General features: G+C 32.3%; 2 protein-coding genes across 2 annotated transcripts in view; both read right to left on the bottom strand.

Annotated features, from left to right (window-relative positions):
* Positions 1-8873, bottom strand: part of LOC140433090 (uncharacterized) — a 51822-nt gene extending 42949 nt beyond the window's left edge. The window contains exon 1 of the mRNA XM_072521148.1: positions 8507-8873. Coding sequence (XP_072377249.1) covers positions 8507-8807 — 301 coding nt within the window. The 5' untranslated portion in view covers positions 8808-8873. The remainder of the gene's footprint in view (positions 1-8506) is intronic.
* Positions 1-27885, bottom strand: part of LOC140435099 (tachykinin-like peptides receptor 86C) — a 951389-nt gene that overhangs the window by 398837 nt on the left and 524667 nt on the right. The gene's annotated exons all lie outside the window — the stretch shown is intronic.

The raw sequence follows: 27885 nt of genomic DNA, 5'->3' as shown, positions 1-27885 counted from the left end.
CTGCTATCTTATTCACCAATGCCTGTAGCTCTTCAAGTGTTTCTGCGATCAGAACGGTGTCGTCGGCAAATCTCAGATTGTTTAATCTAACACCATTTATTTTAATACCTACGGATTGCTCAGAGAGTGTTCTATTCATTACGTCTTCGGAATAGAGATTAAACAGGGTTGGTGACAGTATACACCCTTAAATATAGCTGGTTTCTGTTAAACGTAGAACCCAGTCAGCAAAACGTAAAAGGTGTGAATTAAGGCGTTACACTTTACCGCTAGACAATTCTACTGACATAGATGTATGCAGACATACTTTTTTGAATACCTTGAAGTATGCAGACATACTGAAGGGTATACCAACGATTCTATAATAACCGAATTAGTAGCAGTAATTAAAAAAGGACCTTGTGGAGATCAGATGACGAACCGTAGAGGTGGATGCCGTAAGCAATCCAATCGAGAAATATTAAAGGACCATATTGAGTCATTTAAGCCATCAGTGAGTCATTATTGTAGAAGAAACGTCCCTAATGTTAGGTATTTACCGAAAGAGTTGACATATAAGAAAATGTTTGATGATTTTGTAACAAAACATCCCTCTGTTTGTAAAATCGAAGTATACCGTCAAGTTTTAAAGGGAATGAATATTTCACTTTACCAACCCAAATCGGATATCTGTGAAGAGTGCAAAATGGTAAAGAATACGAGGGAAAATAAAGAAGACGATAAAATTCAAGAATAGCTAAATTCCCACCGTACTAAAGCAGAAAAGGCAAATCTAGAATATAAAAAAGACTCTACTGAAATAGCAAGTTCGACGAAACGTATATACTCTATGGATTTACAAAAAGTGATTATTTTGCCTATTATGCCTCAAAGTAAAAGTGCAATTTTTACTAGCCGACTTGTTGTATTTAATTTGCTACATTTGCTACTTTAAGTAAACAATCTAAAAATAACAGCTTCTGTGTACTTTGGCACGAAGCTTTAGGTGGACGTAAGGCCGAGTCGATTGCTGACCCTTTATTAGAAGTAATAAGAAAAGAAAGAGATGTCTCTCATTTTGTATTTTGGGCAGATAACTGTACATCCCAGAATAAAAATTGGGTTTCCTATATACTTCCTTGATAACTGAAGTCAATCGTTTTTCCGGACCACAGGAAATCGTTATAAGATATCTTACAAATGGCCATACGCACATGTCTTCTGATGGAATTTATGGCAATATCGAGCAAAAAATACCAAGAAACAGAAATATCTATGATTTTCAAGAACTGACTGAACTTGTGAATAACTCTAGAAAAAATGTATAGGTACTTGAGTTAAAAGAGTTTCACTTGTGGCAAAATAAAAAAAGGACAACTAAGAAACTAGAGGATCCTTTAAAGGGTTTTCTATTACAAAATCTGGTAGAAGTTCTTTTTACACAAGGAAGTAATTGTATAAAATATAAAACAGATTTTGAGGACGATTATCAGGAATTAGATTTTTTACAAAAAAAAACATTGTGCAAGCACGTTTACGCCCAAAACTTTAAATATTCGTGGAATCTCAAGCGACAAAAAGGTACTCATTTTGAAAAACCTAGTACCATTAATGCCGGAAAACCGAAAGTTCTTTTGGCAAAGCCCACCAGACTCAGAAACATCTTTAGACTTGGTTTAGCATGAACAAATAGATGTCATATATTCCAATATTTAATAAAATATATCGGTTCGTTTGCTTATTTCGTTTATATTGTTTATTTTTCTGCTGTTACCAAACAGATATATTTGGCGGGCGAACTTTAGGCGTAGTACATTCAACCAAATTACACGTCTAAACGATTAATGGAATTCGCAGAAAACCTTTGGTTATAGTAAAAGCATAGTAAAAGGCACAGTAAACTGCACTGGAGTTCTCCATAATTTTTTTAATTACTTACTTTGTTTAGAACGGCGGGCGAACTTTCGACACCAAATTGTCTTTGTACCTGGGGTAATCGAAGGGTAAAATTTTATTATAAGAAATTTCGACACCGCGGCGTAAAGCAGATAGGTAGGTAATTAGCGGCGATGGACATTTGCACCCAAGCAGGACAAGCGGGTTTTCCCAATATTTATTGTCACGGCGGGGGGCGTGGCACTTGTGTACTTGTGACTAAATTATTTCAGTTGTAATTTATTTCTTGTTTGACGTTGACTTGTGCACGTATACGGATATTTAAAAAATGAGTTTGATAAAAAGTTCCCGTGGTCGAGATTTATTAGTGGTGGAGCATCATTCGTTCTCGAAACAGAAAGTGTTAAAAAGCGGCGAGATATTTTGGCGCTGCATCCAAAGAAACACTAAGTGTTCCACAAAAGTGTTTACAATAGGCTGTGAGGACCTCACCATCACAAGAAGTGATTTGGTACATAATCATGAAGCCGATCCAAAAAAGCTTGAAGTAAAGATGGTAACCAATGCATGTAAAAGAAAAGCCCAAGAGGACATATCGGAAAAGAATGGCCAAAATTACAAGAACCGCTGTTGCTGAGTGTGATGCCAATTTGCTGACGGTTCCTGACATAGCTAGCATAAGAAAGAACATTTACAACTGTCGTCGTAAACTGTTACCAGGTCCGTTACCAAGAAGCATATCAGAAGTCCATAACGCGGTTAGTAATTATTCTCCTAAAACCTGTCGCAATAAAAGTTTTTTATTTTTAAATCATCCTGAATTAAATGTAATTGTATTTTCATGCGAGACAAATATTCGTTTGTTGTGTAAATTAAAAACTTTGTATATGGATGGTACATTTTCATACAGTACCAAATATTTTCTACAATTATTTACTATACATGGCTTGGAAAATGGACATTATGTTCCTTAAGCATACTGTTTGTTAAAGGACAAATTGTCAATGACATACAAAAATTTATTTTCTTTATTAAGGTCTAAGATTTTTGAAACATTTCAATTATCATTAGAGCCAACTGAAATATTTGTGGACTTTGAAAAAGTAATTCACTGTGCTTTATTGTATATGTGGCCCAATGCAAGAATTAGTGGATGCCGTTTTCACTTACACCAAAACTGGTTTAAAAAAATTCAATCTTTGGGTTTGGTACAAGAATATAAGAATACAAATCCAGAAATTGGAAAATGGTTAAGGCATACGTTTGGTTTAACTTATTTAAATCCAGCAGAAGTTGAAGAATGCTTTCTTTATGATTTAATGTCATATAAACCTATAAAGGCAACACTTGTAAAAATGCAATTAATGTGTTTTGCCATGGGATAGCCGATCGGTTAACATATGTTGGAACTATTCGTAAAAACAAGAGGGAAATTCTTACAATCTTTTTGAATTCCAAAGTCAGCGCTGAAAACCACGCATTTTTTTAATTTAAAATAAAACAATTTTTTGGTAACCTTTGTCCCGAAGATAAATAAAATAGTATTAGTAGCTTCTTCACTTCATTGCGATGCAGAGTTTGACCACAAATTAAATAAAAATGAGATTATAGACTTCTATAATTAAACAAAGGTGGCGTGGATATGATTGACGAAATGTCTGCGTTATATAATGTGTCTCGTAAAAGAAAGCGATGGCCTCTAACAATTTTGTTTTACTGCTTAATAATGCAGGAATAAATAGTTATGTTATTTATCAACATAACTGAAACCCAACTGAAAACCTCAAACGCATTTTTTTTAAAGAACTTGGTTTGGCACTAATTAAATCATATATTAAAAAACGATGTAACAATTTAAGAATACCATCAGACATAAGGGCGGAACTAAAAAGAAATGACAGCAAACAGGACACTCAAGGACCTTCCAATAGGAAACAACCAACAAAATCCAGATGTGGAGTGTGTCCCCGTGGAAAGGACAGAAAGTGTCGAAAGGAATGTGTGAAATGTTACATTTTTCTTTTTCTTGAACATTGTGTATATTTTTGTTCTAAATGTACAACAAATTGTTAACTATGCTATTTAAACAAAACTTCTTAGTTACTTTTTATAAATTTTGTATTTTTTTATTCTGTATCTACAACAAAAATTTTTGGTAACAAAAATTTTGCTTAATGAACTAAATTTTATGTAGTATCTTTTTTGCATCATTGAATTCTTTAAAGCAAATTTTTAAAATGATATAAATTTGACAAAGGATAAAATTTGAATCATTGAAATCCTTTGTATTGAAGAACCACCTATTATAGATCGATTAAAGTTGACCAGCATTAGTACGAAGGTTTGAGGTGTGTTTATAAAAAATACCTTTGTTGTGGCAAGTACTTAGCAGATACAAATTTTCACCTTTTTTCTTTTCGGCAACCTGATAAAAATTCTCATTTAAAACTTTTTTTGTTGATCTTTGAGAATACGTTTCAGCCGTCTTAAAAATGAAATCACGCGTTCAAAATAGGGACTCGCTTAAAAATTTTAATTATCGCAGCTTCTAGAGGACCGATGTTGATAATTTTTTTAAACTTGGGTCCCGTGAGTTGAAACTTTTAACTATAATAGTTTTAAAAGCGTTTAATTATTTAGTTTTTATGTTTTTACGTATAAATAAATATTTACTTGCAAAATTACGTATTTTTTTGCGTTCGTCAAGATTACAGTATCAATGTTAACTCTATTATTTTTTATATTAAAAAAAATTATAAATACATTATGAATAAGTGATGGATTCGACCGTTACTCAAAGGAAGTTAATTTTATCAAGCAATAACACACTGAAAACTTTGGTTTCCAACACTTTCACAAAATTTGTTATAATTTATTATCACCACAGTTGTTTCGGCAGACTGTCTTTCTTAGGTACAAATATGGGAAAGACACTCTGTCGAGAAACCACTGTAGTTAGTAATAATACATTTTATGGTGTTGAGTGTTGAAGGAAAGTGTTGAAAACAAAAGTTTTCCGTACTTTATTTCTTTGTAAATATTAAAGGTTCTTTGTCGCTTTAAATATCTGAAAAAGAATATTAAAAAATACGTGATTTTTGTCCCTTTTTTATAGGCTTATAATGAGAAAGAGAAAAAAATTGAATTCTATTCTATTTTTGTTTGTTTAATAAACAATTTCGCTGACCTTTGAAGCATAGTAAAATTATCATTTGTAATAGTACCTACAAGCTATTAAAGCAAAAAATAGGATTATATACGATGTATCTAACCCAAAACATAATATCGTCTGGTCTATTACCTTTTACAGGGTGTCCCATAATTAATTGGACATTAGCTAATGCGTGATAGCTGACATCAAAATAAAGCGTTTGAGCTCAAATTGCTTAGGCAAAATGTTGCTAGTTTTCGTTCTACAGGGTGATTCATTAATATTTTTTTATATTATTTTTAGGGATATATTGAAAACTATTCAACCGATTTAAGTAAAATTGGGTATCTTGCTATTATTTAGTATGCTTAATATGAAAATAATATTAGTTTTACCGATGACACTAGGTGGCGCCACCTACTATAACATTGGTTCATTAATGGGGCCATATTTTTTTTTCCCGCCCCGTATAAACATTCTAGGAAAAAACATGAAATAACGTTCCATTCTACACAAAAAAGGTATTCTTGTTTCAAATCAAAAAAGTACACCGTTTTCGAAATAAACGTATTTTTAGAGACGTGCATAAAATAAAAAAAATTTACAAAAACTTATGTAAATTCAAACATTATTCAAAAGGTCTTAAATAAAAGTGAATATTAAATGTATTAGTAGTAGATAATTTTTGCAAACAAAATGCATATGATTGAAACAATTATTTTTATTAAACCTTTGACTCAGTAACAAATTTTGAAAAAATCAGAAATTAAATTAAACAATGAAGTGAATATAAAACAATTACTTAACAAAGTGAATAATTAAAAACGAAACGAAAAAAAATTACAATAAGTGTTCAAAATGTGCACCATTAGATACACTACATAATTTAAATCTTTTGTGTAAGTTTTGTCTTATTTTAAATAATGAGTTTCTTTGGGCCCTAATTACGTTAACTCCCTCTACAATATTTTGCCATAACTCTTATACGGTTATTTAGACGGTTATTTATCTTTTTTTATAAACAAGTGACTTTAGGTAGCCCCACAAGTGAAAGTCTAGGGAATTTAGTTCGGGACTGCGTGCTGGCCATGGGTATACACTACCTCTACCAATCCACCTTTGAGGATAAATTTCATCTAGATAATTTCTAAATTCTAGGCTATAATGTGGTGATGCACCATCATGCATGTACCAAGAGTTCCGTCTCAAATTTAGAGGTATGTCTTCTAAAAGAGTTGGTAAATCTTTTCTCAAAAAATTTAAATACGTTACTCCGTCAAGCCTAGTTGGTAATTCGAATAGTCCTACAATACAATCCCAAAATATGCCACACCAGATATTTATGGAAAACTCGTGTTGAAAATGATGTTCTTAAAATGCATGAGAATTTTCTGTCGCGTAGGTATGGCTATTGCGCCAGTTAAATACACCCCTTCTAGTAAATGTGGCTTCATCGGTAAATAAAATTTTATTATAAAATATTGGATCGTCTAAATGCCGCCCCATCATAAACTGACTAAATCGGAGCCTTGCTGGAAAATCCTGTGGTAAAAGAATCTGTACTAGAGTAAAACGATACGGATACAGATTTTCTGTCCATATTATTCTTGACACCGTAGATTTGCTTATACCAGTGGCCGCAGAAACAAGCCTTGTACTGGTTTCTGGATCTTCTGCAACACGCAAAACAATTTCATCCTCCATATCCGCATCAATTACTCTCGGTCTTCCAGCATTCCTGTTTTTGGGATGAAATGACCCTGTTTCGCCTAATCTGTCGAACAATGATCTAATAGTTTTATGGTTTGGTTGCCTTCTATTGGGATAAAGTTCGAAATAGAGTTCAGCTGCTTTACGAGAACAAAAATTTTCCTGGGCGTACAAACAGATTATATCGCGTATTTCTACATTAGAAAATTCACTATGAGCATTTTTCCTTTATCTTAAGTGGTTTATAAAAAACTTAATAGCACTTTGACAAATAATGACTCGCACTGCACTTTGACAACTAATAATAAATAAATTCGTAGTTACCTTTGACAACTAATAATAAATAAATTCGTAGTTACGTCTTGACGTTGTCACTAAGTTCAAAGCATACTTGTTTTGCAAAAAATTAAATAGAGACAGGCATCATTTACAAAATACGTTTATTTCGAAAACGGTGTACTTTTTTTATGTGAAAGAAGACTAGGTACCTTTTTTTGTGTAGAATTGAATGTTAGTTCATGTTTTTGAAGTTATACTTCTTTAGGTGCAATTGGGAAAAATGTTGAGAGTGAATTTTTATAAAAATGTGCTAGTTGCTAAATCTTCGAATTTACGTATATGTATCAGTGCAAATAAAGTGTGAAAAAAATATATTTTATAATTTTTGTGTCTTTGAATTTGTCTTCGTCGGATATAGGATAATAGATATTAAAATATGATGATAAGAAGATTAAAAGGCAATCTTAATAATATTATTTGTAGATATAATCTGTCAAAATAATTCACTTTAGTATGAATTTTAAGGCCATAGCACACTGGCTACACCAGTTGTCGCTCGAAAACGGGAGTCAAGCACTGTCTACCGGAGTCATACTTTGGATGTGTGACCGCTAGGAACATAACATGTCATGTTATTGCCTTGCTTACTTTTTTTTATTTTCGGTATTATTTAAGAAAATTTTTAGGATACTTGTAAGTATTAAAATTATTTTAATATTTAAATAAAACACAAATAAACTGTTTAAAATATATTAATTTCATATAATAGAAGTATAACTTCTTACCTGCGTACAAAGTACACACATATTCTTTTTTATTAATAGACTCGCACTGCACTTTGACAACAAATAGTAAACAAATTCGTACTTACGCCTTGACTTTGCCATTAAGTTCACAGCATACCTAGGTACCTGCTTGTTTTGCGAAAAAAAAAAATACGTTTATTTCGAAAACGGTGTACTTTTTTGATTTGAAACAGGAATACCTTTTTTGTGTAGAATTGAATGTTATTTCATGTTTTTTCTCCTAGAATGTTTATACAGGGCGGACAAAACAATTATGGCCCCATTAATGTACCAATGTTACAGTAGGTGGCGCCACCTAGTGTCAATGGTAAAACTAATATCATTTTCTTATTAAGCATACTAAATAATAGCAAGATACCAAATTTCACTTAAATCGGTTAAATAGTTTTCAATATATCCATAAAAATAATATAAAAAAATATTAATGAATCTCCCTGTAGAACGAAAACTAGCAACATTTTTCCTAAGCAATTTGAGCTCAAACGCTTTATTTTAATGTCAGCTATCACCCATTAGCTAATGTCCAATTAATTATGGGACACCCTGTATAGTGGTATTATAAAGCAATGCTAACACAGTCAATATAACATTTTTAAATATGAAAAATATGTATTAGGTACTACTAAAATATTCTTTTTAACTTTAAATAAACGGTTATTTATTATTAACAATAAATATTGTTTACCTTCAATGTTGTGTTCTTCTTGGAACTTCTTAAATTCTTTAAAAACCCGTTCGTACAAATAGATTTCTCTATCAAAAATTTCTTTAACGGGTGTAGATTCTCTAAAACCCTTATTGGTATGAGAAGACTTCAAAATCAAATCCAAACTTTTTTCCTGGTCTTTGATGGTAATCGCAGTAAGAACTCCCAGAAAGTTATCTCCCTTACTTGATCCAGCGCTGGTTATTATTTCATAATCGGTGAATCCATTTTCACTAGCAATACGGTCTATTAACGTTCTATGTTCTTTAGCGATATCCATTTCGACGGATAACTATAATAAAAACTACGCAGACTTTAAATTAAAACGTATATATAAACGATAGCTATTTCAGAGATTTTCTTTATCAATCTTTGATAATTTTTTAAACATTGCATATAGGTATGTGAGATTAGTAAGTCATTTAAGTCAACATTTGAAAAACTACTCAAATAGTCACAATATCGCATTTAAGAAATACCTAAATTACATTTTTTTACATATTTAAACAATAGTTTTACTGCTTTAGATTATATTTGATTATTTATTTGATTTTTACTCGAAATAATTATATTATTTTGAATTATACCTACCATTTTAACATTCAATTAACAACATATCCACACCATCTTTGTGTGATAATAAAAGTCTATAATCTCAGGTTTATTTAATTTTTGGTGAAACTCTGCATCGCGATGAAGTGAAGAAGCTACTAACACGGGCTACTATTTTATTTATCTTCGGGACAAAGGTTACCAAAAAGATGTTTTTTTTAATTCTAAAAATGCGTGGTTTTAGGCTCCGTTTTTGGAATTCAAAAAGATTGTTAATATTTCTCTCTTGTTTTTCTATCCAATACTGTTGCATATGGGATTAGAGGAATTGATACCACACCTATGCAAGCTCCTCAAAGCCACTTTAGCATGGGGGATCGTACCGGAAATATGGCAAAGGTCAAAGTCATATACTTGCCTAAGGTAGGTAAAGTATCAGACCTAACACCAAAGTCATATAGACCGATAAGCCTATCTTCTTTTCTATTAAAAACGCTGGAAAGGCTTCTTGATAGGTACATCAGAGACAAAGTGCGAAAAGATAATCCTCTAAGCAATCGTCAATATGCATACCAACCTGGTAAATCTACGGACTCCGCGTTGGATGATCTAAATAGGCTTATCTCAAAGTCAATGGAAGACAAAGAGATAGCAATGGCCGCTTTTTTAGATATAGAAGGGGTATTTAATAATGTTACCACCAGCTCTTTGATAGGGGCTATGAGTAGACGAGGCGCACCTGCGGTAATATGCAGATGGATAAGGGCATCCCTGGAGAATAGGACAGTAATATCCACTCTGGGTAAAGCAACCATCAAAGCAAAAGTAGGTGGAGGCTGTCCACAAGGAGGAGTTCTGTCCCCTCTACTTTGGGCAACCTTGGTAGATGATCTCCTCAGAAATCTGTCCACAGAAGGCTTTTATTGCCTAGGATATGCTGACGATATAGCAATCGTTGTCAGGGGCAGGTTTGCTCAGGCAGTGTCTGAGAGAATGCAAGCAGCCCTAAATATAGTTGACGACTGGTGTAAACAAGAGAGACTGATAGTCAATGCTCAGAAAACACAAATTGTCAACTTCACCAAAAAAAACAGCACTACAAGGCCTAAAACCACCGGTGCTGGGAAGAACAGAGATTTCATTTGCCAAAGAAACAAAATACCTTGGGGTATATTTTGATCATAGGCTTACATGGAATACTCACATTCTAAAAACCACACAGAAAGCTACTATGTCCTTGGGCAGATGTAGAAGAATGTGTGGTAAGAATTGGGGACTTAACCCCAAAATGACTCTATGGTTATATACAAGGGTTATTAGACCCATGATAACCTATGGCTCGGTGACGTGGTGGACAAAGACGCAGCAAGTGGGAGCAATAAGGCTGCTAGGTAATACACAAAGGCTAGCATGCTTGTGTATTACGGGGGCCTTAAAAACAACTCCTACTGCATCGCTGGAAGTCCTGTTGAATCTACCACCACTTCATATCTTTATACAGGGCGAAGCCAGATCCGTGATGCACAGATTAATCCATAGTCAGCGACATATAAGCCAGATGCATGGTACTGAAAACAGAAAGCTAATCGAGGAGCTAAAAGCCGATATTGTGATGGGGAAACCTATCGATGCAACAGTTACGAGATATAGCTTTAATAATATAATAAGTTCACAATTAAGATACCAGGCAGGGAAGACTGGAATAAAGGTGTACCTATACAAGCTGCTGCTACCTGGTACACGGATGGGTCAAAAACATCGGAGGGTGTGGGAGCCGGCATAGTAGGGACAAATCAAGGGATAGATTTCCCGGTAAGTCTATCTAAGGATGTGACAGTTTTCCAGGCGGAAATAACTGCAATACATCACTGCGTGGAAGAAATAGAAAGGCAGGAAAGAACGTTCTGTTCAGTTGCCATCTTCACAGATAGTCAGGCAGCGCTTAAGGCACTCAATTCTGTAGAGGTCAATTCCAAGCTAGTATGGGATTGCGTGTGTGCCCTAAATAAACTAGGAGACCGTAGCAAGGTTACGGTAGCCTGGGTACCGGGGCACGAGGGTCATAACGGCAATGAAAAAGCAGATGAAATGGCCAAACAAGGCTCATCATTGCCATTCATTGGACCGGAACCCTTCTGCGGAGTTGCTAAATCAGTAACAAGAACGGCTACAAGGAAGTGGGTAGCTCGCAAATCTCTGGAATGGTGGAGGAATTCACCAGGACAAAGACAGGCGAAACAGTTCATTACAGAACATTCGCCAAAATTTACGGCAGACCTAATAAGCAAAGACAGGAAAACAGTCAAGGTCATAGTAGATCTTCTAACAGGGCACTGTAAGCTGAATAGGCATTTGAAGCTGATGGGATTATCAGATGATGACCTGTGCAGATTCTGTCACCTCGAAGAAGAAACAGCAGAGCACATTTTATGTCAGTGTGACAGTCTGGCAAATGTGCGGTTCTTTGCATTAGGAGAAGAAAATCCACCGGCAAATAGCTACATGGAAGGTACAGTCTCGAAGCTACTAGACTTTATAAAAAGGGTCAGGCTAGAGAATGTTATGTAGGACTAGAGGACCACAATAGATCTGAAAAGGTCGCAGTGGAATAGGCCGAAAGGCCACCTCTCTTTATCTAATCTAAATCTCTCTTGTTTTTACGAATAGTTCCAACAGATCTTAACCGATCGGCTGTCCCATGGCAAAACACAGTAATTGCATTTTTACAACAATGGAGAAAATTCGATTTTTATAAAATGTACAAGCCGTAAGAAATTATTAAATAAATTCAAACACAAACTTGACGGTGTGTTAGACAATCTCTATTCACGTTTTTTAAAATATTATTAAAGGGAATAATCCGCCTTAGAAGTAGAGATCGCAAGTGAAAACTAATTTTGCATAGATTTTAAAAAAAATTAAAAGTCATTTTTCCCTAACAAAATACAGTAATTGCCTTTACTAAATTTTGCATAGATTTTTAAAAAAAGTTAAAATAAATTTTTCCATAAAAAACACAGTAATTGCCTTTACTATGTTTTGTAATTGGTACATACTTAAAAAATACTCCATTTTGCTGAACAGTAAATGCTGTTAGTGTGTTTTGCAAAAATAAATTAAAACTATATGATAACACAATATTTATTTTAATAAAATACAGAATATAAAATACAAACGTACCAATATAAACACTGTGATTAAAAACTAGAAACTAACAAAAAAAAAAAACAATCTGTAAAACAAAAACAAATAATATTACTAAAATGACAAAAGGAACGAACTACACAAATATATCTGTTTGGTAACAGCAGAAAAATAAACAATATAAACGAAATAAGCAAACGAACCGATATATTTTATTAAATATTGGAATCTATGACATCTATTTGTTCATGCTAAACCAAGTCTAAAAATGTTTCTGAGTCTGGTAGGCTTTGCCAAAAGAACTTTCGGTTTTCCGGCATTAATGGTACTAGGTTTTTCAAAATGAGTGCCTTTTTGTCGCTTGAGATTCCACGAATATTTAAAGTTTTGGGCGTAAACGTGCTTGCACAATGTTTTTTTTTTTGTAAAAAATCTAATTCCTGATAATCGTCCTCAAAATCTGTTTTATATTTTATACAATTACTTCCTTGTGTAAAAAGAACTTCTACCAGATTTTGTAATAGAAATCCCTTTAGAGGATCCTCTAGTTTCTTAGTTGTCCTTTTTTTATTTTGCCACAAGTGAAACTCTTTTAAGTCAAGTACCTCTACATTTTTTCTAGAGTTATTCACAAGTTCAGTCAGTTCTTGAAAATCATAGATATTTCTGTTTCTTGGTATTTTTTGCTCGATATTGCTATAAATTCCATCAGCAGACATGTGCGCATGGCCCTTTGTAAGATATCTTATAACGATTTCCTGTGGTCCGGAAAAACGCTTGACTTCAGATATTAAGGAAGTATATAGAACCCAATTTTTATTCTGGAATGTACAGATATCTGCCCAAAATACAAAATGAGAGACATCTCTTTCTTTTCTTATTACTTCTAATAAAGGGTCAGCAATCGACTCGGCCTTACGTCCACCTAAAGCTTCGTGCCAAAGTACACATAAGCTGTTATTTTTAGATTGTTTAGTTAAAGTAGCAAATGTAAGGTTAAATACAACAAGTCGGCTAGTAAAAATTGCACTTTTTACTAGCCGACTACTACTACTAACAACTACTCAAATAGTCACAATATCGCATTTAAGAAATACTTAAATTACATTTTTTTACATATTTAAACAATAGTTTTACTACTTTAGATTATATTTGATTATTTATTTGATTTTTACTCGAAATAATTATATTGAATTGAATTATACCTACTACTTTAACATTCAATTAACAACTAATTGTGGCACAATATTTTTCGTTAATAATTTTTTGCTAATATAAATAAATTTGATGGTTTACCAACACGTAAGCATGCAACATATTAATTGACCATGTGAGAAACATGGATTCTCTAAATCCAAGCCGCAAACGGACATTGTCTGGCCTTGAAATTTGTTATTGGTCATCTCGAATGCTAATCGAACAGAGAATTGAAGCCTTTTGAATGATATTGTGGTATATGTCGGTATTATTAGGATACGTGGTTTTCTCCTTCAAATCGTCCAGTCAAAAGGGTTGTTTCAATATTATTTCCAGTGATACTTTTAATAACTAAACGTGTGTCGCTGCATATTCTGGGTGGTTTTAAACTGCGTAGCAGAGTATTTGGTGAACCAATTTTCAAGTGAAGATTATGTGGTGGCATCCCTGATATATCCAGAGAATTTGAAAATTCTATTGGCTAGTTTACGGTTTAGTCTTTATTGACAATATTGTCGATTAATTTAAAAGATATCCGATTACCTGGTAACACCTGTTAAATCTGGAAGTTAATTTTGTCAACATCAACATTTTTCGTAGCCAAAATTGCGCGCTCAATGAGCCAATTATGATTCTAGTATTTATTTAGTATAGACAGAATTAATTCATGTTTGCTCTCAACAAAAGTGCAGAAATTATCTGGAAGTTTGATTCATTATATATTTGGATGCAGTTTTATTTTAGTTTCTAATATCCAGCAAATATTTGAAAAATATTTCATATTATATATTTTTGAATCGAACTGTCTCGACATTCCGCCATAAAAACGATTACTTTAAACATACATTAATCTTATCCGTATATGCAAAGCGAGAAATAACCCATAATGTCTGTCGGAATTCACCAGATAGTAGTGAGACAGCACCACCGAAAAGTTTGTCGTTACCGTTTAAATCCTGCATACTTGAGTGAATGTTTCTGAGCCATAGTACATTTATACCAGATAAGAACTCAACTCGTTTGCATTACTGCAACCATTTCACTTCTTTTTTTAATGTTACATATTGAATTTGGTTTGCTATGAATGTCCAATCGTAGCTTGAGTACCGTTCGCGTCATAAAAAACTGGTACAACTCTTATAACCGAAAATCGTGTTTTTCAAGTTGTGTAAGTTGAGCTTTTCACATGTGTCATTCTAATTTCGAAGGCAACGTTGCCAGTTCAACGAAAATATTATATCAAACTAGCTAAAAGCAGGGTTGTGCGATAGGTCGCAAGTTTTAGTATATTAAAAACTAAAACAATATTGAGCATTCTCGTTTAGTCAGTCACATTTATATTTAAACATTTATTTAAACATACATCTTTAAAAATTCTATTAATTTTGAAATTTTCCATTATCTCAGTACCCATACATTGTTCGTGTTTTATTATAATTTATGAAAATATTTCAATTCAAAAATAATGATAGATAATAAATCTAGATATGACTTTAAATTATTATGTTTAATTTTAAATCGAGAGGTGTGATTGGTTTCTCGTAAAGTGTAGCACAAAACTGTATTAAGTTGTGGAATATTACAGTAAATAAAACCCACTGGAAAAATTTAAAGTTAATAAAAAATGAATAATTTTTGCAGTGAACAAGTGTGGAATGTAAATATATGTATTACAATCGAAAAGTTAATATTTTGTCATAGCTCCATTATTATTAATCACTTCTTGTAATCTTCTGGGAACTGAGTTTATTAAATTTAGTGACAAAGTTTCATCTTCGGCCAAGCTTTCCCAGGTTTCTTCAATGATGGTCCATAAATGATCCCTGTTTTGGGGAACTACATTTAATTTTTGTATTTTGTTGATCATAAGTCCCAAAACGTTTTCTATTGGATTAATATCTGGACTTTTAGAGGTCCATAGAAGAGCTTCAATGCTATTTTCCATAAGGTAATCCCGTACACGGTGGGCTGTGTGGATTGAACAGTTGTCATGCTGGAAAATAAAATTATTATTGGGGAACATTTCCCTAACCGATGGCAACATCACATTATCTAATATATTATTATGTAAATAGGTTTCAGTATTGAATCGTCTTTCAATTCTCCAACACATTCCTAAACCTCCTCTATACATTCAAGCCCAAACATTTACAGAGAACCGTCCAGACTTATCACTTGATAAAATATAGTTTTCGTTAAACCTATTTCGAGGCGGTCTATAAACCCTAATATGGCCACCATAATGAGACTGGAATACTTTTTCATCAGTAAAAATTACACGGTCCCAAAAATTGACTGGATCATTTAAAACGTAATTTAAAGCAAATAAGAGTCTACTTTGTTTATGTTCCTCGCTAAATTTGTATTTTCGGGCGGCTGCACAATTTTTTAAATCTGTTCTTCTAATTCTCCTTAATGCTGTAGTTATAGAGGGGATGCCGTATGGAAGGGATACGCTCTTAAATAATTACTCCCTCTCCTTCTATTCAAAGTCTGCTCGTTTTCCCATTTTTTTTAATATTGTGGATTGTGGTTTTGCTTCTATTTAACTCTTGAGCCAGATGTCGAATAGACCAACCATCTTCTATTTTTGAAATTATTCTCGTTTTATCAAACTGACTTAACTGACGTGGCACCTTTAAAAATTCACTTTGACAAACTTATCAAATCTGACTGATGGCAAGCAATATTTTTTATGTTTAATTTTTATGTTTAATCGTTCGGATATGTTCGGGAAATTTTCACGCACTGATAACATCTGTAGATACTAAACCAACATTTTTCAGTTATAAAAGGATTTTTTAAGACATACGATGATATCTTACTCCGCCTAATTTTATTCTCATTATGATTTATACACTGTAAATCATTTAATTTTGAAAAAAATATGCATCTCAATGGGTAGGTAATTTTTTTTACATTTTAGACATAATAATGTAAAAAAGTAATAGTCTATTTATAGATAAAAACGGATTACAATTAGGGTGTAGATTCAACCTCCATAAGGAACATAACAGTGAGATATTGGATTGTAATGTAATACTTTCATGTTTTGAAAAGCATTTTTCGCCACAAATATTTTATAGTTTATTAAAATTAATTTAGGTAGTTTGCCTGTTACTAAACTTATTGACATAACATACAGTCAACAGTTTGTGTTCTGTAAGTAATTGAAGTATAAAATTACAGTAGATGCATTCCAATGTTCCCTGTGCCAATACCCTAAGTTTAAATATCGTTCAACATTTTGGACATTAACTCAATCCTCTCTCTGGTTATTAAATTTATTAGGTTTTTTGTTGTTAATAATAAAAATAATACCTATCTTAAAACTTTATACATTTTTGAACGTTATTTTTTACGATTTACGTTTTATTTAAATTTACTGAAATTTCGTTATCTGTGATTGCAACAACGAATTGATTCACGAACCATTGTGTCCAGTCTGAACACAACTTTACAATGGAAAAAAAAATGTACCAGTTTTATATGACGGGAAGTATACCAAATGTGCTGTTCGCACATCATCTAATAATTTTCTGAATCAACAGTAATAAGTAATCTTAAAGGTTTTGATGGATGCAGTGGACATAGCGAGTCTAAAAGACTCAAGTTGAACCAGAAAACTAATTAACTGTCGCCCAAAAGAAGACAAACGCAGCGGAAGACGACCACCAGCGCGCTGGATGGACAACATTAAACGAATATCCAAGAAATGGCAACAAGACGCACAGAACCGTGAAGAGTGGCGAAAAATGGGAGAGACCTATGTCCAGTAGTGGACAGAAGAGGTTGCATGATGACGATGATGATGATGGAGTGGTAAGAGGTAATAACACAACTTTTCCTGATTCACAACAGATGCCAAGTGCTTCATTGTAAAACTTCAATGCCTGACAATATAGACATACTGTGTCCATTGTAGTAACAGCAATTTTAAAATGCGCATAATTAATGTCTGATGCATATTTGAACTGCAGCTATATGCTGCTCACGTGCAGCTTTCATTCTTAATATATTCTATCGTACGCGTTGGTCACGATGTGCATGAGATTCTTGTGCACGGTTCTCTTCTAACCTCATTATCTAAACTTTATTTATTTGAGTAGTTTGTTCGCCCGATCCATTATCCGTTACGCCTTGCAGCTTGGCTACATGCATTGTTGAGGTTTGATTTTCTTCGGGGCATTTTACTAAGATGATAATATATATGCTTTAAAACAACTTAAAAAAATAAAAAATATTTGAATAAAAATATTATATATATTGTATAAAATTGTATGACAATATACGTAACCTAAAAGTTAACTGAAGCAACAGTGTAAATAACACACAAAACTGAATTTGCGTTTAAATGCCTTTAAAATAACAATTATTCACTACTAACACATGCAAAATAAAACAGCGATTGCATTTTCTACCAGTCTTTCATTGTATTTTCTTATGTCATCCCTAATATTTTTTTATATTATCTTACAAAATACTCTGTGTTGTAATCTATATATGTTGCTACTTATTTTCACTTCCCCCATTTGGTTTAAGCTCAAGACCAACTACGATCTCCAATACCATATGTTGCAAAATTCACATTCTCTAAAGCTTTAAGGCTATGGCTCCACGAGCGACAGATTGTCGCTAGCAGTAGCAGTAAAATTACGGCGGCAGTAGAGCAGTAAAATCATGTCTCCACGAGCGACAATTTACAGCGCGCATATCGCCGCGTTTTGGTCTTGTAGTGGCTCCATGAGCGTTAATATGACGCAGCTACAATCAGTGGTATCTTGTCCGTTTATATAGTGTCCGTGTATATAGCAGATAAAATAAATAAATAAATAAGTAAAATAAATTCAGACCGATAATACAATAATATAGTATGGATAATCTATCATTTCAACAAAAAGTTGCTTTAATATTGGCATTACGCCGTCGACGTGGGGTTAAAAAAACAACGGAAATGGTGGATTTACCCTGTTCTAGTGCCTAGACAGGCAGAGGGAAAATTTTTTCTTTTACACAACAAATTAAAAGAATATCCTGACAAGTTTTTTGAATATTACAGAATGTCAGTGTCTTCTTTCAATTTTTTATTATGTGAAATAGAAGATGTCATACGAAAACAGGATAAATCAATGCGTGATATCCTAAGCCCAGAAGAAAAATTAGCAATTACCTTAAAGTAAGATTTCAAATTACATATAATCCCTATACATGTATCTACCTAAAAATAAAAAAAATAAAATATTTTACTATTTAACTTTTATTAGAATAAAAAGGGGCCGCCACCACTTCTTACCTCTGCGTATTCTGTAATTCGCTACTCAATTATCAAGTAGATCGACGGCTCCCATATGTTAATTATATTCATTTATCATATTGGGTTGATGTAATGAATGTTCCTTTTCCAATATCTAACTTGCTTTTTTATGTTACAATAATTAAAAAAATTCTGATGCGACATAAAATCTGCTTTGTTGCATTCCTTTATTTATGAATCACACCAAGCTATCGAAAACGAAACATTAGTACTGAAGGATAATAAAATTTAACTAAACACAATAATTATTAAAATTTTATTTATATGATATGATTAGACAATCACTCATATAGAAATGAATCACCAGTTCGAAGAAGGAAATCCAAAAAATAAATTTTCGGGAAATCAATAAAAACTGTTTATTCTCTCCATTCAACTTTTTCTTGTTTAATAATGGCATCTATTATAAAGTACAGTTTGATACGGTTAATTGGGATTAAAAAAAACCATCCATTGATTTTTGTTATCTAGAATACCGATAAAGAAAATATTGGATTTATTTCTTTCTTAGGACTTATAATTTTTTTTTATGATTTGAGACACAATATTGTATGAAAAAACTTTAAAGTCATTTATAAAAACAAAGAAACAACTTAACAAACACAGAGAAATAAACAAACAAGAACAAAAATATCCGATTAAATTGCAATTACTGCTACAAGCGACAAATTACTGCTAGTGGAGCAACAAACGCGCTGCAAATTACTGCTAAAAAATAGGTCCGGATCTATTCGAACGCGACATGACCTTGACGACGCGTCTCGGTCTCGAAACGAAGCGACAATCTACAGCGCGTGGAGCCACTCAGTATCACTGCTGTTGTTTTCATTTATCAAGCTACATTTTACTGCTACTGCTAGCGACAATCTGTCGCTCGTGGAGCCATAGCCTAAAGCATAACTCACATTCTTCTCAATAATAGGATTGATTTATTTATTTAACAGAAGATAAAAAATTATAAGATTTATTTAGACATATTTTCTTAGAGTATTTTCTTTTCCTAGAGAGTAGAGTTTATACAATATATGTTAAAAACACCATAAAATATTTTTTACAGTAAGTATCTACTGTTTTTCGGATTTTGTAAAATTTCAAAAAGTGTAGAATTTAACTTTTGCAGTTGGAAACTTTAAATATTCGTCAACTATTCGTGATCTGCTATTTTGCAGATCTCTCGACAAAGACACACAATGAATGTTGCTATGGACAAATATCCAATTATATATTAGCATTCTTGATATGCTTCGATAGCATAATAGGAGGTAGTATTTCAGATATCTATCCGGCACACAACTGATAGCTCGTCAATAAATTCAAAGCGAAATTGACATACTATGTACGTCGTTAATTTAAGCCGGCACGAATAGGGTTTAAACTTTGATATTAGATGTCCTTGTGATTGCATATTCATTTTATGTTTGTTTTATTTAACTAGACAAAATTAAAAAGCTAAAACATTTATGTAGAACATTTTCTATGTACACAAATTTTACGTGATAATTAGACAAAAAATTTATAATGGGATTTATAAATATTTTAATGAACAGTACTAGTTATAACTTGTAATATTTGAGTTTGAAGAGAGCAAAATTTGTTTTATACTGTCTGTCCCAAACCCTTCTTTCAGTGCGTCACTAATTTTGAAGTCATATAGGAATGTCAAGAATTATTGCATGACATTTTAGTTAAATCTGACAGTTGCAGGATCGTAATCGGCTTAATGTGAAAAGGTTATTTTTTTTTAAATATGGAATAAAAATAAAAATTTTAAATAAAAATTCAAATTTTTTTTAAATTTACATATTAGAGGTCCCGTCTTGTATATAAATTTTTATTGCGCATTATATTGGAACGGCAGCTTGTCATAATTCCTATTCTATACATTCCAAGGAACGTGCTTAATTAGCTAAGATTTATTTATGGATTTATTATTATTTATTACAAACGTTATGGAATTGGAATGTTTGTTTATTTAAAATAACGCTTCCTCCTAGAATCTTTTTAGAGTTGACTGCGAGATAAAAAATTTTACTGGCAATTGCAAGGAATCAAGGTAAACACTCCTGTGATAAAATAGCATCGATTGAAGTCAGTCATATTCGGATAAGTAAGTTTCTGTGGCAGCCAATAGTTTAATTTTGTGAAGATTTATCATTAAATAGTGGAAATAGTTTAAATAGTGAAACAGTTGATTTTTCAGTTATTCTACCAGATTTGGTGTGCAAATGATTGAGTGTTATATCTTACATTTCAAGAAAATGTCGTGGTTCTAAAAAGAACCGTTTTAATACATATAAATATTCATAACGGTAATAGTTTAAGATATTTAATCAATATCAATCCTGAATTTATCTGATTTAGTATTTGATTCGTGAAAATTAATAATTATAGAAGATATGTGGCTGGTATCAATTTTTTTGGCTGTCTCCCAGTATTCATTTATGATATCTTTTGCATATCTTACATATTCCTTCCATTTTTCTGGTGTAACCTTAAATTTAACCACAATAATTATCCGATATACATCCGATATATATCTATACATTTTAGTACGCTTGAAATATCTGTTCTAATGCTTCTTTCCAAATACTTAATACAGTACTTTTATTTATAGTACTCGCAGAACTTATTTTTGCATCATATCTTTTAGAATCTGACCAAACATTCTCAATTGGGTTAAACTGGCAATGACATGGTGGCAATCTGATTACTCTATGACCATGTTGAAGTGCCAGTACATCTAATCTGTAGAATAAAACAAATATATTCTCATTTATTAAATATCTCTTAATACATACTTAAAAACTTTATCTGGTAAATGTTTTTTTACCATCTCCAATAATTCTAGTTTCATCATGGTTGTTGATACACGTTTATATCTCCCTTTTAACCATTCTACTAAAGAGTGTTTAGTACAACTTGAATTTGGTATTTTTTCCACTATACTGGAGTGGTAAGGTGCATTGTCCATAATTAATAACGACTTCGGTTCTTCTAAATTTGACAAAAGTTGATATTCAAACCATTTTTCAAAATTTTCTGCATTTATCAAATCATAATAATTTCCAGTTTTTTTCCACTTTTAAAAACTGGACTGTAATTATGAATGAATCCATTTTTACAATCCGCATGGAGTGCAATATATCGTACACCTTCGTCGGTCCTCTTTCTAACAGCATTAATGCTGCCATCTTGCCAACTCTTGCGGAATCCTCCCTTGCTAAATGTCCAGGTCTCATCCAAGAAAACTGTTTGTAATGGGTGTAAATCATGTTGATTTTTTTTGTATTCTTTTAAAAATTGTAACCTTTTATATGCCACATGTGATTGTTCCATTAGATATTTTCGATTTAATATATTGCAGTTTAACCATCTGAATTTTATTTCAAATCTTTTAAAACCCTACTCAGTGAACTAGTAGAAATGGTAATTTCATCTATGTCCTTCAGTTTTTCTTGAAGCGTATGAAATGTAACATGTTGGCCTAAAATGAACAAGAAAAAATGTAATGACGCTAGTATTAAATCAGTAGGCGAGTTATAATAACATGTCCATATTTATTGGTTAATGAAAATCCCAGATTATCATATAGTGAAGTACTCATTGCCACAGAATAGCTAGCATCTGTTTGAATGCCTTCATTTGCCAATCGTCTTACTGTTGGTAACGAAACTTCTAACGTCTCGGCAACACGCTAAAATGTGTAGTATTTAAACTGCTATTAATATTTTTTAGAATAATTTAAAACTTACTTCACGAACGGCAGAAACTGGTAATAAAGTTGTCCCAGCCGCTTTTTCTAATTGAAAATAATTTAATAATTTTAATATTAGTCTTTGTTCTTTCTCGGTATATCTCGGTATTTTAAAATATTTTATAATAATGAATACAAAATTAAATTTTCACTGTAAAATGTTTGAAAATACTAACCTGGAATGACAATTATCATTTTATCGTATTCTAAACTCCAACCAATTATATATCTGTAAGTAGAATTTGCTTTAATATGCAAATATCCGTGAACGATACATACTTTTCTAAGTTCTATGTATAATAATCACAGACTCACGTTTTTTTTCTGTCACTTCTAGCTTAATGCGTTAGAGAGAATTCGATCAACTATGACGCACTATAAGAAGGGTTTGGGACGAATTATACACATTTAAACATTTTTTGAGATTCAACTAGTAAGCCGTAAACGATATAGTATGATTTTAGAATCCCTAGTAACACATGACATGACGTCTTCTGGACGTCCAATATACGTCCAGTTTTGGTCCTGACGTACCTGGACGTACTTCGGGTGGACTAAATATGGACGTTTTCTGGACGTCCGGCATTTACCAATTATGGGATCAAATAAAAAATATTTCAGTAGAATAAAAAATTATTTACGTTAATAAAATAATTAAAAGCGAAAAAGTTAAATTATGATTACTTAAAGATTGTATAGTTTAATACATATATCCAATATCTATGTTTTTTTTAGGTAAAGTGTAAAAATCTTTTATTTCTAGCTAATGCGTTACAATTGTTTTATTATTCTAGTTACCACGATGATATAAGTTTGCTAAAAGTAAAAATATAATTTTTATCAGCAAGATGAATCTTGAAGGTATCTTTTCGAAGATGAACAATGTTATAGAAATTGTTGTAAATTTTGACGGAATTTCATTAAAAAAGAGTTCTAGTAGTCAGTTTTATGCTAGTTTGTCTAATTTGTTTACATATCCAAAAATTGTAGGTTTAATAGGCATTTACCATGGTTGTGAGAAACCAAAATTTGAAAATGAATGTTTGATTGATTTTGTAACAGAGACTGTTTTTTTATTATATAGTTTAAGCTAAAATAATTAAGTATGGATAATTAAGTTTGTGGGGTAGTTAGATTACTGTTACATGTTGATTTATATTTTGGGATAATGAACTTTAAAATTGGTGAGGAAACCATAAACAAATTTGTAAGGAGAAGCCTTAGGAAGCTGATCCGTAATAAAATTTAAGAAAAATATAGTTGGCTAAGGAAAAGGCAATATAAAGCTTTTGAAGACACACATATAGCTATGATTTTAAAAGGTTTATAACTTGTAAACATAAATCAATTTAAGGTACATTTAAGAATTTACACTACCGCTTAACTGGCCGCATACAGCTGATGAAGTATATCGTTAACTGTCTTAATATTTATAATTTAGATGGCAAAATTTACCTACTCTACAAATGTTCAGGTCTGGCTATGAGATTGCTTTAAGCTAGAACTAGAGATATGAGATGAAGGTTTGTTGTTGGTCGTATATTTTATTTATACAGTGTTATTTTTGTTATTTAAGTGTCAAAGTGTAATTACTAATCATTTGGTCATTAAAAATAAATACCAATGGTTGCGTTGGTATTCTTCTAGTTCAGGCAAGATTCATTAAAACTACAGCATTTGAAATTCATGTGCTTAATTTTACGCTTTTGAATGATGATTTATTCACAATAAGCAAAGTCTAGTAAACTAAATCTGAAATTAGTTTGTTCAATTTATGAATGTACATTAATTTTGTTTTCAGATGCTGCTTGGAAAATCTTAAAAACCAGCGCTGCCATGGGGAAGGAAATTGAAACTTGATAATTAAATATCTGAAGAGATCTAAAGAGAAGGCAGATGCTAAAATAAAAATATAAATAAAATTTAATTTGCATGTTGCATTAGCAAATATGATTAATTTTGTAATGGTTAAATTGTGTGGTTGGTGGACAGAAAGAGACAGTCAATTTTTGAGACATTTTAATTTATTAAAAATAGGTACCTAAAAATGTATTTACTGTAAAATAAAACAGACAACTTTCCATATTAAGTATTGATTTTTTTCACACTTATGATTTCAACTTTAAAACTCAAAAATTAACTTGTCTGCTTTTAATTGCCAACCAAACAATTTTAAGGGAAATCCGAATGGGAAGGGATAAAAGGGGTTGAATGATTCTGTTTTTAGTCACAGTCATTTTTAACGATTTTGCCAATTTCTTTAGCAATATCCACAATCTTTTTTTCTCCCGTCTAGACAAGTGTAGTCAAAGACCCTATATCAGTCACAACCATATTCACTCTTTAACTATTAAAATTTGTGACATTCTAGCATGCTTACAGTGTCTTAATACCAATAAAGGTCTAGGTCCAGACGGAATATCCTAACTTATTTTTAAGGAATTGTGCATTATTTTTATGTAGGCCTCATTGGCTTATTTTTAATAAATCTCTGACTGAGGGTCACTTTCCATCACAATTTATTTATTAATTTTCTCCTTAAATTATTAATTTGTAATTATCATTCCATTATAATTTTTTCTGCTATTCCTAAAATTTTCGAGGCTTTACTGACTGATTTTTGACAGTAAATCTGAAGAATCAGCTTTATACTTTTCAGCATGGTTTCTTGTTTGGTCGTTATTTACAATTGGTTGGTTGCTACTTACAATTTAAATAACCTTAAAATTTTGTATCGATACGAGGTGTATTGAGGTGTGCAGGCCTTTGTTATCAACAACTAGACAAGTGAGCACCAACAATTTCGGGCCCACTGTCCAAGATAACTATGAAGTCAAATAATGAGCCAAATTCCACCAATATTCAAAGCCAAAAGATCAGGCGCAATCGATAAAGCTTGTCTTCGGAAAAACCGTATCTCTTTAGGAAGCATAATAGGACCCAAAAATATTATTTTCTGTTCTCGTTTATAAAATAACAGAATTTGCATATATGCTAGTAAGCAACTGTTAGAGGATTTTATGAATTCCGATTCAATAGAGGTTCAAAATCAAATTATAAAGCCACTCTACTTATAACACTTATAAGCTAAGAGACACTGTCAAATAGATCACTAACTATTCCTTATGAAGTACTTTGCAAAGAATTAAAAAATATTGCCTTTAATATGATTTTACCAATTTTAGTTTCTTAGGATTAGTTCAAACCTACCGAGATATAGCCATATACTCAGTTCCCGAAGATAAGTCTATGTCAGTCCATACAATTTTGTTGTATTTGTTTACAAACACTGATTTGTTTACAGTAAATTACGAAAATATTTACTATAGAATTTTGTTTTGTCTTACGAATCCCAGTAATGCTCCAATTGTAAGCTCACCTACAAATCTTTATAACCAATAAACTACCGACACTCCTAGTTATAGCAACACTTATAATCAACCTCATTTGGTGACAACACTGTTTTCACAAACTTCGGAAGCAATAACCTATCAACACCTCTTACATAAGAAAAAATTGCAGAAAACTCTGATAAAGCTGAGACAATAAAACATTTTTCTGAAACAACTATTTCAGCCAATTAAATGTAACAATGCCACAGCATCTAAGTGAAAACTCTGATAATCCTTGTACCAACACAAGAACCTCCATAAAATTTTAAACCAATTTAAATTTATTTTAATTCTTTTTTAATATGGATAACCAAATTCTACTACATTCTGCCGAGCAATTTGCGAAGCAATGGATTTAATTTAACATAACATTTAACAACCTCTAAGAACCACGTGACTGAAAAATGGCAGAATACGTTGCAGACATATTGTGGACAGTCTTTTTTAATCTCAAGTTGGTTTAGAATGGAAACGTTTGTCCTACGAGCTGTCCACGGTATGCGCAGCATTCTTATCCAGCATCACATCTCAAAGACATCAATTTTTTGGCGCTCGCGTCTGCAAAGAGTCCAAGTCTCTGCACCATATAAAAAAATTGAGAGCCCAAGGGCATTCACCAGTCTCATCCTGATATTTTGAGAGATAGATCTGTTTTTCCAAACTTTAGTTAGGCGATCCATCGCATTTTTTGCCATACCAATACGTTTCCGAACTTTTACTTCACAGTTACCATCGTTAGTTACACTAGACCAGAAATAGGCAAAACTGTTCACTATCTGGTATTCCTGTAACGTGTTAGTCAGTTGAATAGTGTGGAATCTGTCGACCACCATTATTTTTGTCTTAGATTTATTGATTTTCAATAGTAATACCACTAGTGTGTCGATTTACTTCTAAACGAAACTGAGTTGCTTGAAAACACCACGAGTCCGTAGGACGAGTGGTGTTTTCTTTAAGAAACTCAGTTGAGTTTAGAAATAAAAGACAGACTTAAGCTAAATTAAATCACGAATGGTATTTTATTAGACTGTTTCATGAACAAAGTAATAGGTCAAAAATTCAGTAGAATGAGAGGAAGGAATTTAGTTAGTCTTTCGTTGTTATTTTCTGCATCTAATTTGTAGTTGCGATCCACACAGAACATCAAAAATGGTCTCCATATATAAGATTTAGATTTTCTTGTGTTACTCGGTATATTTTCCTCAATGTTTTGGTTTATAACTTCGTTTGAAGTACCACCGAAACGACTCATTTTGACGTACACAGCTACAATAATTTTTTTGGCAAACGTCAAACTTTGCTTTGCGATCGGTATCCATGGTTACGTCGTTGAAAACACGAAGCTGATAGACCAACCAGAATTGAAAGACAGTTGGTGTTTTCGCAATAACACAAGCTGTCTTTGGTTTGTGATTGGTCAGATTATGTGAAAATTTTAAGATGAGTGAAATAGTCAGACTAACTTTATTGCGTTCGTACTCAACTTTTTGCAGGAGATTGGATATTTTTGCTCATTTGCTGCTATAAGTGTAGTGTCATCAGCAAATCTTAAATTGGAGATTTTCCTACCAGCCACTGTTCCTCCACCGGCCGATCTATCTAAAGCCATCCTCATGACATGTTCGCCATAAATGTTAATAAGTCAGGTCAGTGACAACACGCATTCTTATCTAACACCTCTCTCGGTCTTAAATTGGTTTGAGAACTTCTGATCTAGTCGTACTGTTGCTATATTGGACTGGTACAGATTTTTAATAAGTTTCACTAGGTGCGTTGGTGTGCCCATTTCTATTTTACTTTGTACTTTTCTGAAAAAATAAAGATTTGATTTAACTATTTCAACTTATAATTTGTGCCCGCCAGAAGGTAATAGTGTTTTTTTTCTAAATTATACAGCTTCTATTACTACGCCGTCTTGCCACACGATTATAGTTTGATATTTTTGTTAGTTTTCATTTTTTTAACGTAACGTAGTTTTTAACATTAGTACCTCACATATTCAGAA

Source organism: Diabrotica undecimpunctata, chromosome 2 (assembly GCF_040954645.1).
Source record: "Diabrotica undecimpunctata isolate CICGRU chromosome 2, icDiaUnde3, whole genome shotgun sequence".
In the NCBI taxonomy this organism is placed as follows: Eukaryota; Metazoa; Arthropoda; class Insecta; order Coleoptera; family Chrysomelidae; genus Diabrotica; species Diabrotica undecimpunctata.
Note: the sequence above shows the minus strand (reverse complement) of the source record. Positions and strands in the feature narration are given on the sequence as shown.